We start from the raw sequence: 14330 nt of genomic DNA on the forward strand, positions 1-14330 counted from the left end.
AGTAGTTATATCAATGTGACACAGTCTTATCAGTTATTAGACAAGACAGCCTTACTTGACGACAGAAAACAAGTGGGGAGTTCAAGATTTCTTTAATGTTATTGATCTTTTCAATACTATTGGAATAAGCCCCCCGACTGCACTGCATATTTACCATTGCATCTTGTGCTTTATCTACTTGGTAATTGATGATGATGTTTAGATGTCCAGGCTGGAAATTTGCCTACTGAACTCAAGTGCCTAAGTCATTCACATTCAAGTATTTAAGCCCAGCAAGACAGGAGGATTTGACAATTGGACAACAAAATTACCACATGCTGTAGAAGTATTGGTCAAAAAAAGGAGAAAAAAAGAAATTGTGTACATGTTGTGGAGCCCATTGTTCCGTCAAATCATTTATCTCCAATGATGGCGTTCATGTACTTTTAAATTTTCTTGAAAGTAGAAATAACTCAGTAATATTTTTTTAAAATGATTGTTCAGATTCAGGAAATCAGAAACAAATATGCTCTCAGGAGGAGAACATGTATTTTAGGCAAAGTTCATCAATTTAATTTGCCACTGATGTATAATTTTTTTTTTTTTCTAAAGCGACATTGTTATCATAATAAGATTTCAGATATGCTGTTATACATCGTTCTTATCCTTCAATGCCTGCTCAAACAAAAAATTGATTATGACTCAGTATATCTTGGCCATAGTCTATGGTCCATATTTCTGATAAATTTAGAATATTGAGAGAAATAAGGAGGTGCATCCTTCCAGTCAGCAATACTTAATGGGACACAAATGTCAGGGATGATTTTAATGAACTGCTAATCTTCTCAGAGAAAATCTGTTTTTAATTCAATTTACAGTATACTTTCACTTGCAAGTGACTTGGTAATACATTCTCTGCTTATTTAAACTTCTGTATATCCACTTTTTTCGCTGTCTGTCCTACTGTGTAAGATGATCATCACAATTCATAACATCTGTGTGATATAGCCATATTTGTACCTGCCCTCTTTTGAGTCACTCTTCTTTTCTACTTCACAGCATTTACATTTCCCATCTCCCTGTTTACCCTCAACTCCTGGCAGATTAATCTGTCACACTATATTTACACCCTGTGTTACTCCACTTCATTACAAATTACAAACAATAAGTCATTTCCTGTCAGTGTTCCCTCCTCTCCTCTCTCAGTGACAGGTAACAGGATATATAACTCTATGATGGGTAGTATAATTCAACCACAGGTTGACAGGTGTGGTGTTCAGTATTGTATCATCAGGTGTACAAATGTGATATGTTTGATTTTGTTGTGTGTGTAGCTGGAACGAATTCATGCACACTTGGATATATTGGTTTTGGTGTGCTTCATTTGATATTTTACAGGTTCAGTGATTGTAGATTTTATCAGTTTCCTCCCTTTGGGAGTCTTTAAATTGCATGGAATTCATTAAATTGCATTTTTATAAGTCATCATTACTGCTCGGCCAGTTTATAGCATTTGCAGATAAAGATCCACCCTCACAGATATGTTCTTTGTTTTTTTTAGAATAGAAACATATCTACAAGAGTAGAGATACAAACTAAAAAAAATTATTTGATAGACATAAAGGTATTTATTTTAACAAATACTTTTTACCAAACATTTTCCAGCTTTATAATGTTTACCGTTACCCCAGTTTTGCAAGCATATTGCAAGCAGCTGATGATTTCTTGTTTAATTTTTGTTATAAATTAACTAAGTGTGACAAATTAACCTACAAATGAACATGCATTATATTTCATACATTATCTTCCTACATTACACATAAACATTTTTATAATTTTCTGTTCTTTTATTGTCCTTTTAAACTCTAAAATCAACTTTTAAGTATGTTTTTAGTGCATTCCCTTGTCCTTTTTTTTCACCAGCTGTGTATATTCTTTTTTTTTGGGGGGGGGGGGGGCGTAAACATGAATTTGATATTATTTGAAATGATGGTCAATTCCAATGATACCAACATTCATTCTGTCCCCAGAATAAGGTAAATCCCTTAAATGTGACACCATCCATAGAGGCAGTTGATCAAGACAGAAACATACAACCTCCTTTGAACAGGCCAGGAATCCTCTACTCCATCCTCATCGGTAGGTTTTTAAATATTTGGATTTTCATGTAAAAAACCTTGAGCATGCTACCATTATCCCATGACTAAAGCCAGTCTTTCATTGGTGAAGTAAGTCAATCCTAACATGTCTCTGACGTCATGCAAACTTTAATTTCCTCACAAAATATGCAAAGATTGAATATTATATTCACACCTCTAGACAAATTATTTATTTAGCAGGAAAAGCGCATCATTATTTTGCACCAGTTTGAAATTATAAAATGCAGAGTCACAAAAAAATGCTGATACAGCTGAGAATGTGCCCAGACAATATAAATTTACTGAACTGTTTGACACTTGCTTGCATTTCCAACCCTAATCCTCTGAAACTAATCCTCATCTACATGTGGTTTATTAGTGTAACCAAACCAAAAAATTAAATAGCTTCAATCTTTTAGCTTGAAAATTGATATTAATATGAGGGAATTAAAAATCAGCAGCCAGCACCATTGGTGCTTAGTGTTATTATTATTACTATTATTATTATTATTATTATTATTATTATTATTATTATTATTATTATTATTATTATTATTATCATTATTATTATTATTATTATTATTATTATCATTATTATTATTATTATTATTGTTATTATTATTATTATCACTATTATTATTATTATTATTAATATTATTATTAATATTAATAATATTATTATTATTGTTGTTGTTGCCGTTGTCGTTGTTGACATGCGACTAACCACTCTCGCAAAGCTGAATGTATTGTTGACTATACTACTTTAGGATTAATTCCCAGACAGACTTCAAAATGCAAAATGGGAAGAGAAGCATAAAAGTAACAAAATATGCTTTCACTAATAACATGTAGCACACCACATAGTGGCAGCTGAAATATCCCTGATTTTCCTACAGGTTGATGTGTCTACAGGTTGATGTGTCTACCTGTAATGTGATACTGTATATGCGCTGCCCCACAAATGCATCAGTTTTCTTGTTTTGCTGTCTCTCTCCTATACTTTATACCTAGTCAAACACAACAAAGCATGTTAATTTTTAACCACCTGCTGATATTTCTCATTTCTCACATAGATTTGCAGATGTTCTACTTTTGCACCTATTATGTTTTGACTCTGTTCTCAACAATAACGACATGTTGGCGGCTCTTTCTCTTTCAGGAAGACCAGAGTCATATGCAGAATATTTTAGCTTGAACAGAACAACTGCAGAGCTTCTGCTACTGAAGCCCATTGATAGAGAACTGCATCACAAATTTGATATGGTTATTAAGGTGAGCCACAGTGGAACAGGAAACAGGAGACATGGTTATGATTCTTCCCAAACACATTTCTTTAATAAAGAACAGAGCATGACCCTGACTTCTGGGCTGTGTGTGTGTGTGTGTGTGTGTGTGTGTGTGTGTGTGTGTGTGTGTGTGTGTGTGTGTGTGTGCGTGTGTGAAACATGTGTGTATGATACTTGGTGAGACAGGCAATTCTCATCCCACTGACCCCACTGTCCCACTGACATTATTATCACAGTCATTTGAATGCATGTGTATGTCTGTGTAAGTGTGTTTGTGGGTTTGTGAATGATAAGCTAGTTTGTAATTACTTTTTGGTAGACTATTGGTAACAGTATCATGCCACAACACACATCATGAAACATTTCTTTAGTTAATGTGGGTTGAATTGCCCAAAAATAGCCCACTATAATTCCTCAAGATGTCATTTAACTACCTCAGCCTCATTCATAAAAAAACAACAAGGATTGTTGTTGTTGCAATTTTTTTTTGTAGTTGTTGCTGTAAATGCAGCCTCGAGGGGCACAGGTCAGTGTCTTCCTGAGCCAGTAACAACCCAGTAGAAATGAATCCCACATGTGGGATGTTAGTTAGAAGTGAAGAAAAAATTCTGAAATGAGTAAGATGAAGTGATGCAGAATATACCTAGAAGTGAGTGAGTGGTAATTGCAGACTGAAATGCAGACTTCAGTGGAGATGCTGGTGTAGGAAATAGTGGTAAAAAAGACATGATGGGTTGGTTTGGCATCCTGGACATGAACACAGAGGGACAGATGATAGTAGACTTTGCAACAAGGATGACTGTGGTGAATACTTTTTTCCAGAAGTATTGAAGAGGCAGGAACTCAGGGTAACTATAAGAGCGGGAGTAGGAGCACACAGGTAGACTATATCTTGTATAGACAATGTAATCTGCGGGATATCAGTGACTGCATAGTAGTGCGAGGTGAGAGTGAAGCAACACAGCATAGGATGGCGGTTTGTTGGATGAATCTGGTGACAAGGAAGATGAAAAAAGATAAAGGCAGAGCAGAGGATGAAGTGGTGGAAGCTGCAAAAGAGGAGTGATGTTTGGTTTTCAAGAAAGAGCGAAGAAAGGCTCTGGGTAGTCAGGGAGAGCTTCCAAATGAATGAACAACTACGGCTAATGTGATCAGGGAGAGAGGCAGGAGAGTAATTGGTTTGTCATCTGGAAGAAAAGTAAAAAGGGTCTCGCAAAGAAGAAGTGGGACATGACCAAATGTATGGTTTCATTCCTAGAAAGAGTACTACAGATGCAATATTTGCCTAACGAATGCTGATGGAGAGGTCGAGAGAGGGGTCAGAGGGAGCTGCATTATGCCCTTTTAGATCTAGAAAAAGCACATGACAGGATGCGAAGAGAGGAACGATGGTAGTATAGTATAGTTCTGCATGAGGAAGTCTGGAGTTACAGAGAAATATGTTGAACTGATGCAGGACATGTATATGAGCTGTGACACACTGTTGAGGTGTGCTTTAGCAGTGACATAGAAGTTCAAGGCAGGGGTGGGACTTCATCAGGGATCAGCCCTGAGCCCCTTCTTGTTTGCAGTGGTGATGGACAGGTTAACAGATTAGGTTAGACAGGAATCTCCATGGACCATGGTGGTTGCAGATTACATGGTGATCTGGAGTGAAAACAGGGAGCAGGTGGAGGAAAATCTCGAGATGGAGGTATGCTCTTGAAAGCAGAGGTATGAAGGTTAGTCGCAGCAAGGCAGAAGACATGTGTGAATGAGAAAAAACCAAGGGGAGCGGTGAAGCAATGGGGGGTAGAGATGAAGAAGGTGTATGATTTTAAGTACTTAAGGTCAAAAGTCTAGAGGTTAGAGAGTGTGGAAAAGAGGTGAAGAAATGGGCGCGAGCACGTTGGCATGGCTAGAGAAAAATGTTAGGGGTAACGTGTAATAATAGAGTATCAGCCAGAATAAAAGGTATTCAAGACAGTTGTGAGACCAGCAATGCTATATGGTTTCAAAACAGTGGCATTAAGGAAAAGACAGGAAGCAAAGCTAGAGGTAGCAGAGATGAAGATGTTGGGGTTCTCACTGGCAGTGATGATAAGTGATAGCATCAGGAATTAGTCAGAGGCACAGCACATGCTAGCTGTTTTGGAAATAAGGTCAGAGAAGCCAGTCTGAGATGATTTTGTCATTTACATAGGAGGGATAGTGAATTTATTGGTAGAAGGATGCTGGGATCTGAATTCCAGGCAGGAGGCATAGACGAAGACCAAAGAGGAGATTTATGGATGTACTAAAAGACGACATGAGGATAATGAGGAGAGAAGAGGATACAGAGAATAGGCTTAGATGGAGGGGGTCGATTTGCTGTGGCAACCCCTTGGATAAGTTGAAAAGTGAAGAAATAGAAGAAAGAAGTTGCTGTAATATCAAATTTTCATTGTATTTTAGAATGTCAAGCTCTTTAAATCTTGGAAGAAGGTACTGACAGTTATTTTCCTTTTCCTCATTTTAGGCAGAGCAGGACAATGGGCACCCCCTGCCAGCCTTTGCCAACCTCCAGGTTGAAGTCCTGGATGAAAATAACCAGGCACCCTACTTCCTACAGACCAGTTATCATGGCTATATCAGTGAAGGATCACCAGTGGGAACAACAATATCAGCTGACAACAGCCTGTCTTCCCCTTTGGCTATTGTGGCTCTAGATAACGACGTGGAGGAAGTAAGCACAAACGCAATATAGAACTGTTATTCACTGATACAGTATTTACTAATCACAAAATTAAAGTAGCTATATCTGAAGCTGCTGAATGGAATGGGTTTGGTACTCAAGTTGTGCAAAGGGTTTAAATTGGAACTTGAATTTGGTAGTTTCCTCTGGTTTTGTTGCCAAATGAAGTCAGAAACCAGGGCAAATTTTTCCTACTCTCTTTTGAAATGTTTTGTAAAATAGACTATTAATGGGAAATATTCAGTTGTCCTGTGATGATGTTACCTGATAAAGCTGATTAGCTTTTCCATTATTATGGTCTATATATTTCAGTTATACAAATGTCCTGTATTGTTAATGGGTGTTAACAGGAAGAGGTCCATCCATCCATTATCTATTGCTGGGATTGCAGGGATACTGATACAGAGCCTATCCCAGCTGTCATTGGACAAGAGGTGGGGTACACTGGACCAGTTGCCAATCTATCGCAGGGCCACATTAGAGACAAACAAACATTCACTCTCATTCACATATCTGTGCAATTTTTTTGCATGTTTTTGGACTGTGGGACTGACTGAGGCAACCGGAAGTACTGGTGGTTTGACTTATACCAGTTATCCTGATGAGAGTTGAGAACATGCAAACTCCATACAAAAAGGCCCTGCGTGGCAATCAAACCAGGGCCCTTAGTGCTGTGAGGCAAAAGGACTAACCACTGCACAGCCATAACCCAGATAGAGATCATAGCAGGAATTTGGTCACTTATCCCTCACTCAGGGCTTGGGGCGATCATCAACAATTTCCTTCGGGATAAATAAAGTTGTTCTCATCTCATCTCATCTCATCTCATCTCATCTCATCTCATCTCATCTCATCTCATCTCATCTCATCTCATCTCATCTCATCTCATCTCATCTCATTATGCATTGGGAAGAACAAGTATTTGATATTCTGCTGATTTTTTTTGGCTTTTCCCACATACAAAGCATGTAGAGGTCTGTAATTTTCACCAAAGATACTCTTCAACTGTGAGTTACAGAATCTAAAACAAAAATCCAGAAAACCCACAACTGCATTTTATTGCATGTAATAAGTATTAGATACATTTGAAAAACAGACCTTAAAATTTGGTACAGAAACATTTGTTGGCAATTACAGAGATCAGACATTTCCTGCAGTTCTTAACCAGGTTTGCACACACTGCAGCAGGGATTTTGGCCCACCCCTCAAATACAGATCTCTAGATCCTTCAGGTTTCAGGGCAGTAGCTGGGCAATATGGACTTTCAGCTCCCTCCAAAGATTTTCAATGGGGTTGAGTGTGGAGACTGGCTAGGCCACTCCAGGACCTTGAGCTACTTCTGAAAGAACCACCCCTTTGTTGTCTTGGCTGTGTGTTTTGGGTCGTTGTCATGCAGGAAGGCCCAGCCCTAACCCATCTTTAAGGCGCTTACTGAGGGACGGAGGTTGTTGGCCAAAATCTTGCGATTCATTGCCCCATTTATCCTCCCCTCAATAGGGTGCAGTCATCCTATCCCCTTTGCAGAAAAGCATCCCCTAAGAATGACGTTTCCACCTCCATGCTTAACGGTTTGGATGGTGTTCTTGGGTTGTACTTCTTCCTCCAAACACAGCAAGTGGAGTTTAGTCCAAAAAGCTCTATTTTTGTCACATCAGACCACATGATCGTCTTCCATTCCTGCTCTGGATCATCCAGGTGGTCATTGGCAAACTTCAGACAGGCCTGGACATGTGCTGGCTTGAGCAGGTGGACCTTGTGTGTACTGCAAAATTTTAATCCATAATGGCATGGTGTGTTACTAATGGTTTTCTTTGAGACTGTGGTCCCAGCTCTCTTTAGGTCATTGACCAGGTTCAGCCTTATAGTTCTGGGCTGATTCCTCATCTTCCTCATGATCATTGATACCCTGTGAGGTGAGATCTTGCATGGAGGCTAGACCAAGGAGGATTTACCATCATCTTGAACTTCCATTTTCCAATAATTGCGCCAACAGTTCTTGCCTTCCCATCAAGCTGCTTGCCACATCAAACTGCATCAAGCTATTGTCCTGTCCTAGCCTTGTGCAGCTCTACAATTTTATCCCGATGTCCTTACACAGCTCTCTGGTCTTGGCCATTGCAGAAAGGTTGGAGTTTGTTTGATTGAGTGTGTGGACAGGTGTCTTTTATACAGGTAACAAGTTCAAACTGGTGCAGTTGATACAGGTAATGCGTGGGTAACAGGGGGGCTTCTTAAAGAAGAACTAATCGGTCTGTGAGAGCCGCTATTCTTACTGGTTGGTAGTTTATCAAATACGTACGTCATGCAATAAAAAGCAAATTAATTATTTAAAAATCATACAATGTGATTTTCTGGATTTTTGTCTTTGATTCCATCACTCGCAGTTAAAGAGTACCTATGATAAGAATTGCAGACCTTTACATGTTTTGTAATTGGGAAAAGCTGATCTGTTGTGTAGGACTAGGTGTTGGTATCCCTTGATGAAATCATGCCTAAGGCACCGAAGAAACTCTGTGGGGTTTCAAGTGAGCGATGGCCTCCTTCAGGTTGTCAAGTGAGTGCCCTCCTTCATTGATGTTTCGCTGATTGGCCCACGACATCTCCAGAGGGTTCAGCAGTGAATCCCAGCGTCCCAGGTTCACTCCCTAGATGCCATCAGCTCACCTGAAAGCCCACGTTGGATCTCTTCTCTTCAGCCACAGCCACTGGCTCCCATTTTCAGCAGCCCCGGAGAGGTCCTTGACTGCCCATCTGTGGGCACGTCCTTTAACTCCAATCTCGCTGAGTAGCCTCGATGTTGACGTGGCTATGAAGCCTCTGCAGCCTACTTCCACTGGACGAACCTTCGCTTTCCAGCCTTGTCGCTGAGCATCTGTGACCAGTTCAGCACATCTCAGCTTCTTTCGCTCATAGGCCTCCTCCACTGCACCCTCCCAGGGCACCGTGAGCTCTATGATGTAGACGAGCCTGAGTGAGGATGACCACAGAACGAGGTCTGGTCGCAGGTTGGTGGATGCGATCTCAGCTGGGAAGCAAAGTCTCTTATCCAGGTCCGCTAGCAGCTTCCAGTCCCGTGCACTGGCCAGTGGCCCAAGGTCAGTTCTCGTGGGGGGGAGGTTGGCTTGCCCCTCCCGCACGAATGGAGTTGTGTGCCAACGGGATGACGGAGGAGGAAGGGCGTTTACGCTCGTCCGGCGAGTTTCCAGCACCGCTGTAAGACATCTTAATACCTGGTTGTGTCGCCAGGTACAACGGCCTTGGGAGAGGCTGGTCTTTCATCCCACTAAGATGTGCTTCAGTGTTGCTGGGCTAGAGCATAGAGGGCATGTAGGGTCTTCGCCATACCACTGGCTTAGATTTGCAGGAGAAGGCAGGACATCATAGGCTGCCCTGATGGTAAAGCTCGCCCTGAAGGCCTCCATCTCCCACAGATCTTTCCAGGAGATCTTCCGCTTCTCGACTCCCTCCCATGTCATCCACTGCCCCTGCTTCGCCTGTGACACAGCTTGTGCACGCCTTGCTGCTTCCTCCTCCCAGCGAACTTCCTGGACCACCAGCTTGCGTCTCTGGGCTGGATTGGCCTTGCTCCAGGCTAGTGTACTGGCCCCAAGCCCAAGTCCACTCCTCCCCTCCTGAACCCGGCCCACAATGTCCCTGTGTCTGAGGGCTGCCTTTGCCTGTTCAGCTGCAGCCAGCGGGGTCCACTTCCTCCCAGTTGCCAGGATGGGGGGTGCTTGGGCTATGAATGGGTCGCTTGAACCCAATAGCATCATCTCCATTCTGACTTTGGCACACTTGTACTCCTCTGCCAGACTGGAGATGGGCAGGTGTAGCATCCCTTTGCTGTAGAGCCCAATCCTGCTGAAGCACCTGGGAAGGCCAAGCCACTTCCTTGCATATGAGCTGACCATTCTCTCCAGCTTTTCTACCTTTGAGAGTGGAACCTCATAGAGGGTTAGTGGCCACAGGAGCCGTGGGAGTAGGCCATACTGCAAGCACCAGAGCTTTAGCTTGCCCGGAAGCAGGGTTCTGTCAATGTTCTCCAGGCCGCTGGCAACCTCCTTCCTGAGCTGCTCTATTTGCTCTTTGTCCTTGAGGGAGGCGTCATACCAGCGACCTAGGCTCTTCACAGGCTTCTCCGAAACCATTGGAATTGGTTCCTCGCCAATGTAGAAGCGGTGGTTTAACAGTTTCCCCTTCACAATGGAAATGCTTCTGGACTTGCTCGGCTTGATCTTTATGCGAGCCAGCTTGATGTTGTCTTGGAGCTTGCCTATAAGCCATACTGTGCAGGCCTTGGTTGAGGTGAGTGTTGTGATGTCATCCATGTAGGCTCTGACTGGTGGCAGCCTTAGTCCGGGTCTTATTCGCTGACCGCCAACCACCCATCGTGAAGCCCGTATGATGACCTCCACGGCCAAGGTGAAAGCCAAGGGGGAGATGGTGCAGCCGGCCATGATCCCCACCTCTAGCTGCTGCCATGCTGTGGTGTACTCTGCGGTTGTCACGCAGAGCTGAATGTCTTGGAAGTAAGCCTTGATAAGGCTTGTGAGAGCTGGTGGGACGCTGAAGTAGTCGAAGGCTGTCCACAGGAGTTTGTGAGGGACTGAGCCAAAGGCGTTTGCAAGATCCAGGAACACCACATGAAGATCTGTTCCTTCTTTCTTGGCAGCCTGGATCTGATGCCAGATGACGCTAGCATGTTCCACACAGCCGGAGAAGCCGGAGATGCCTGCTTTCTGAATTGATGTATCAATCAGGTTGTTTTCTTTCAGGAATCCTGCCAGTCTTTGAGCGACCACGCTGAAGAAGATTTTCCCCTCCACATTTAGAAGGCTGATCTGGCGAAACTGGCTGATTTTTGATGAATCCTTCTCCTTGGGGATAAGGATCCCTCCAGCCCTCCGCCAGGATGTCGGTATTTCCTTCTTTTGCCACACCACTCTCATCAGCCTCCAGAGAAATTGCAGGACATCTGGTGCGTTTTTATAGTGCCTGTATGGTATTCCGTTGGGGCCTGGGGCCAACGCGGCTCTTGCTCTACGCACAATTTTGTCCACCTCACTCCATCTGGGTGGGCTAATGTCTAGCTCGTACTGTGGTGGGTTAACTGGTGGCATGTCAGTTGGAAGGGGAACCTCTTCATGGTGACGGTCATCTGTGCAGGTCTTTTCCAGATGTTTTTCCAGGTCAGCCTTTGACACTGAGAGACTTCCACTCTTCTCCTTTGTGAAGAGAGTCTTCACAAAGTGGAAGGGGTCTTTGTAGAAGCGTGATCTTGTTTGCTCCTTCCCCCTGCGCTTTTTGCGGAGGTTTTCAGCTCTCCTCAGTGTTGTAAGCCTACTCTGGATTTCCTCCTGGAGCAGGTTTATTCCCTCCTTCTCCTCCTCTGTGGCTTTCCGCCATTGCTTCTTCAGCTGCCTCCTCTCCTTGACTAGGCGGTCTATTTCTGTTTGCCTTCTGGACTTGGTGGGAACTGCTGTGCTCTATCGCTTGCTTTCGACCACACCAAACCGTTCTGCTCCATAGGCATAGATCAGCCTGCCCATTCTCTCCAACTTCTTCATGGTGGTGCTTTTGATCCCCTCTAGGATGTTGCAGAGATCAGTGTTGATTTCCTTCCACAGCGACTTGTCGCAGGACTTTGGCCACTTGACTAATGGCCTTCGCCCCGGGAGTTTCTTCTCTGCTGATGGACGTGCTGTGTTGGATTCCGCTTCCTCTCTTGTGCCTAGCTCTTCCTCCTCTGGGACAGGGGCATTGATGTCCTGCAGACTGTGGTGTGTGTCCTGCTACTGGACTTCAGCCGACTGACTCGGCCCGCTTCTCAAAAAGTAGCTGTCGATGTGACATCCCTGTTGACCCTTCTTTAGGCACCCTTTCTTGCCCTGGTGTATCTTCAGGCCGAGGGTGGAGGTAACCTTTGTCCAACCACATACGCAGTTCTAGAGCCTGTGTCCTGCTGTAGCTGGCGGAGCCTCTGGCATGCTGATCATCAAACTCGTAGTCTGTTCCGTTCCTGTGTCCGTTACCGTGTTATGCCAATGAGCCATCTTCCGCCCCCGCTCTCGCAGGCTCAGGGGGTATTTTCTTCGTATTACTTTTCATAGCAAGTTATGGGTGGGACCCATACACCAGTTGTGCTGGGTCCCGCCAACCACGGGTAAAAAAAATAAGAAGAAAAAATAAGCAGTGTATCAAATACTTATTCTCTAAATCTATGATTTATGAGTTAGTCGACACCCCAAAGTGGCCAGTGAATGTACAGAATTTATTTACACTTTTTCCTTTCATAACTGGCACCCAATGAGTGGCCAGTGAGGTATAATTGTATTCATTTAAACAGTAAACGGATGATTAGGCTCTAATCACATACATTAATATTCTTTATTTTATAAAAAAAATGCACGTTCCTCTTGCAAGTTCCATCCATCCATAGTTTGCTGTTGATCCTGGACTTAGGGTCACAGGAGATCCCAGTGACTGCTGGGAAAGATCAGCTGCCGACAATTCTTTATGGAAGCACGGAGAGCCAGCTGACAGGAGGGAAGACCCCACTGGGTCATTTTTGGACTTGCTCCCCATTCTGTAGTTTCCCTTGCAGAGCAGCATGTTAGAACAACCGGCATAGCTACAAGAAGGTACATACAGAAACAATCAGTCAAGAGAACCATAGTATCCAGTGGCTAACCTGAGTATGCAGTGCAATAGTACCAATGTCTTGTTGGAGTCTAACTCAAACACAGAAATTATGGCAGTGGTGAAACCCAGCCTCTTTCCAGCACACATTGCAGAGCAGAAACTATTGGGACACAAATAGCCTATGATTTTTCCCCACACCATTGAAAAGATGCCAAGGGAATCGTGACTCCAGATCTGACTGTAATCCTGATGAAACTTTGAGGCAAATTGCAGAGGAAGTTGTGGAAAATGGGGGACCTCATCCATAGGTATGGAGTTGAACAGTTTGGGGTGCAAGAGACCAAAAGTATAAGAGTTTTGAACTCCAAAAATTTACAAGAGACAAAAAGACATCAAGCGGCTAATTCTGGAAAGGAGACACTTAAGGAACCAGTGTCATAGTGCAGAGGATGGTTGAGTACTTGCAAAAAATAGTGTACATCGATCCTTCTGTACAGAAGGCTGGAATACCAGAGTTTTTGGGGTCCATTGAACATTCCAGTATGATCTGGCACTAGATCCAACTGACAAAGGTTGAGAAAAGAGATCTACATGATGTCTTCCTGAACCTTGCTAATGTGTTTTGTGCTACACGAACGTCTATAGTCTGCCTTCCACTTCTTGCACACACCAGATGACATTACACTGGTGGAATCATACTTCAAGTTCTGCTTTACAGCCAAAGTTTTCCGCCTCTTGGCAGAGCCTGGAAGGGATCATTGCGGGATGCACGATTTCACCACTAGCAATTACCTAGGCTATGGATGTCATTATCCAAGCCTTGAAGTGGGATATTGGTGGACAGCAGGTCAACTCTGGTCTGCATTCCCTCCTCTTATAGCGTGCATGGATGACATTACAACTCTGACAACGTAGAGAAGAAGCTGATCAGCTCGAAAGAGCTCTTGGTCATGAAAATGAGACAACTAAGCTTCAACTAAGCTTCACCATTTACCACCATTTACAACGTTCTTCCATCACTAGCTAATCTTGACCAGTGGTTTGGTGAAGATCCAATGTGAGCCCTTTGCTCCCCGATAGCTTCCCGTAGGCACATCCTCACAGGGTGCAAAACCAGCCTCACCCAAGGACACTACACTTGGCATCACAACCAAGTCCTTAAAGTCCTGGCAGCCATGTTCAAGTGAGCCACCATCAACATCGGCCACCAGCTGGTGTTTCCTCCTGAAATTACAATCACAACCCAGAGACCTAACCTGGTGCTCTGGTCCCCTTCTCTGAAGAAAGCATATATAATGGATGTATACAGTACCCTGTGAGGGTTCAGTGGAGGAGGCTTGTGAAAGAAAACAGCAACAATATACTCAGCCGACTGCCGAAGCACATCGGCACAGCTGGGATACTGAAGTCCAACCTGTGGACATGGGCTGTCGAGGTGATGTTGCAACCTGTACCACCAGACTGCAGAGAGATGTTGGAGATCGCTCCTTGGCAACAAAGTGAGAGGCCCATGGGTATGTGGTCAACATTGCTTGAATCAGGGAAGAGGACAATCCTGCCTTCCATAGTCCT

At 43.5% G+C, this 14330-nt stretch overlaps 1 protein-coding gene across 4 annotated transcripts in view; it reads left to right on the forward strand.

The window, feature by feature from the left end:
* pcdh15b (protocadherin-related 15b) overlaps nucleotides 1-14330 on the forward strand; it is a 180861-nt gene that overhangs the window by 54898 nt on the left and 111633 nt on the right. For all 4 annotated transcript variants that reach the window (XM_086140114.1, XM_086140113.1, XM_086140116.1 and 1 more), the window contains 3 exons: nucleotides 2010-2118; nucleotides 3277-3389; nucleotides 5901-6107. In XM_086140114.1, coding sequence (XP_085996240.1) covers nucleotides 2010-2118; nucleotides 3277-3389; nucleotides 5901-6107 — 429 coding nt within the window. The remainder of the gene's footprint in view (nucleotides 1-2009; nucleotides 2119-3276; nucleotides 3390-5900; nucleotides 6108-14330) is intronic.

The sequence above is a fragment of the Fistularia commersonii genome, chromosome 32 (assembly GCF_037954325.1).
Source record: "Fistularia commersonii isolate RoL2024-O1a breed Wild chromosome 32, RoL_Fcom_v1.0, whole genome shotgun sequence".
NCBI lineage: Eukaryota > Metazoa > Chordata > Actinopteri > Syngnathiformes > Fistulariidae > Fistularia > Fistularia commersonii.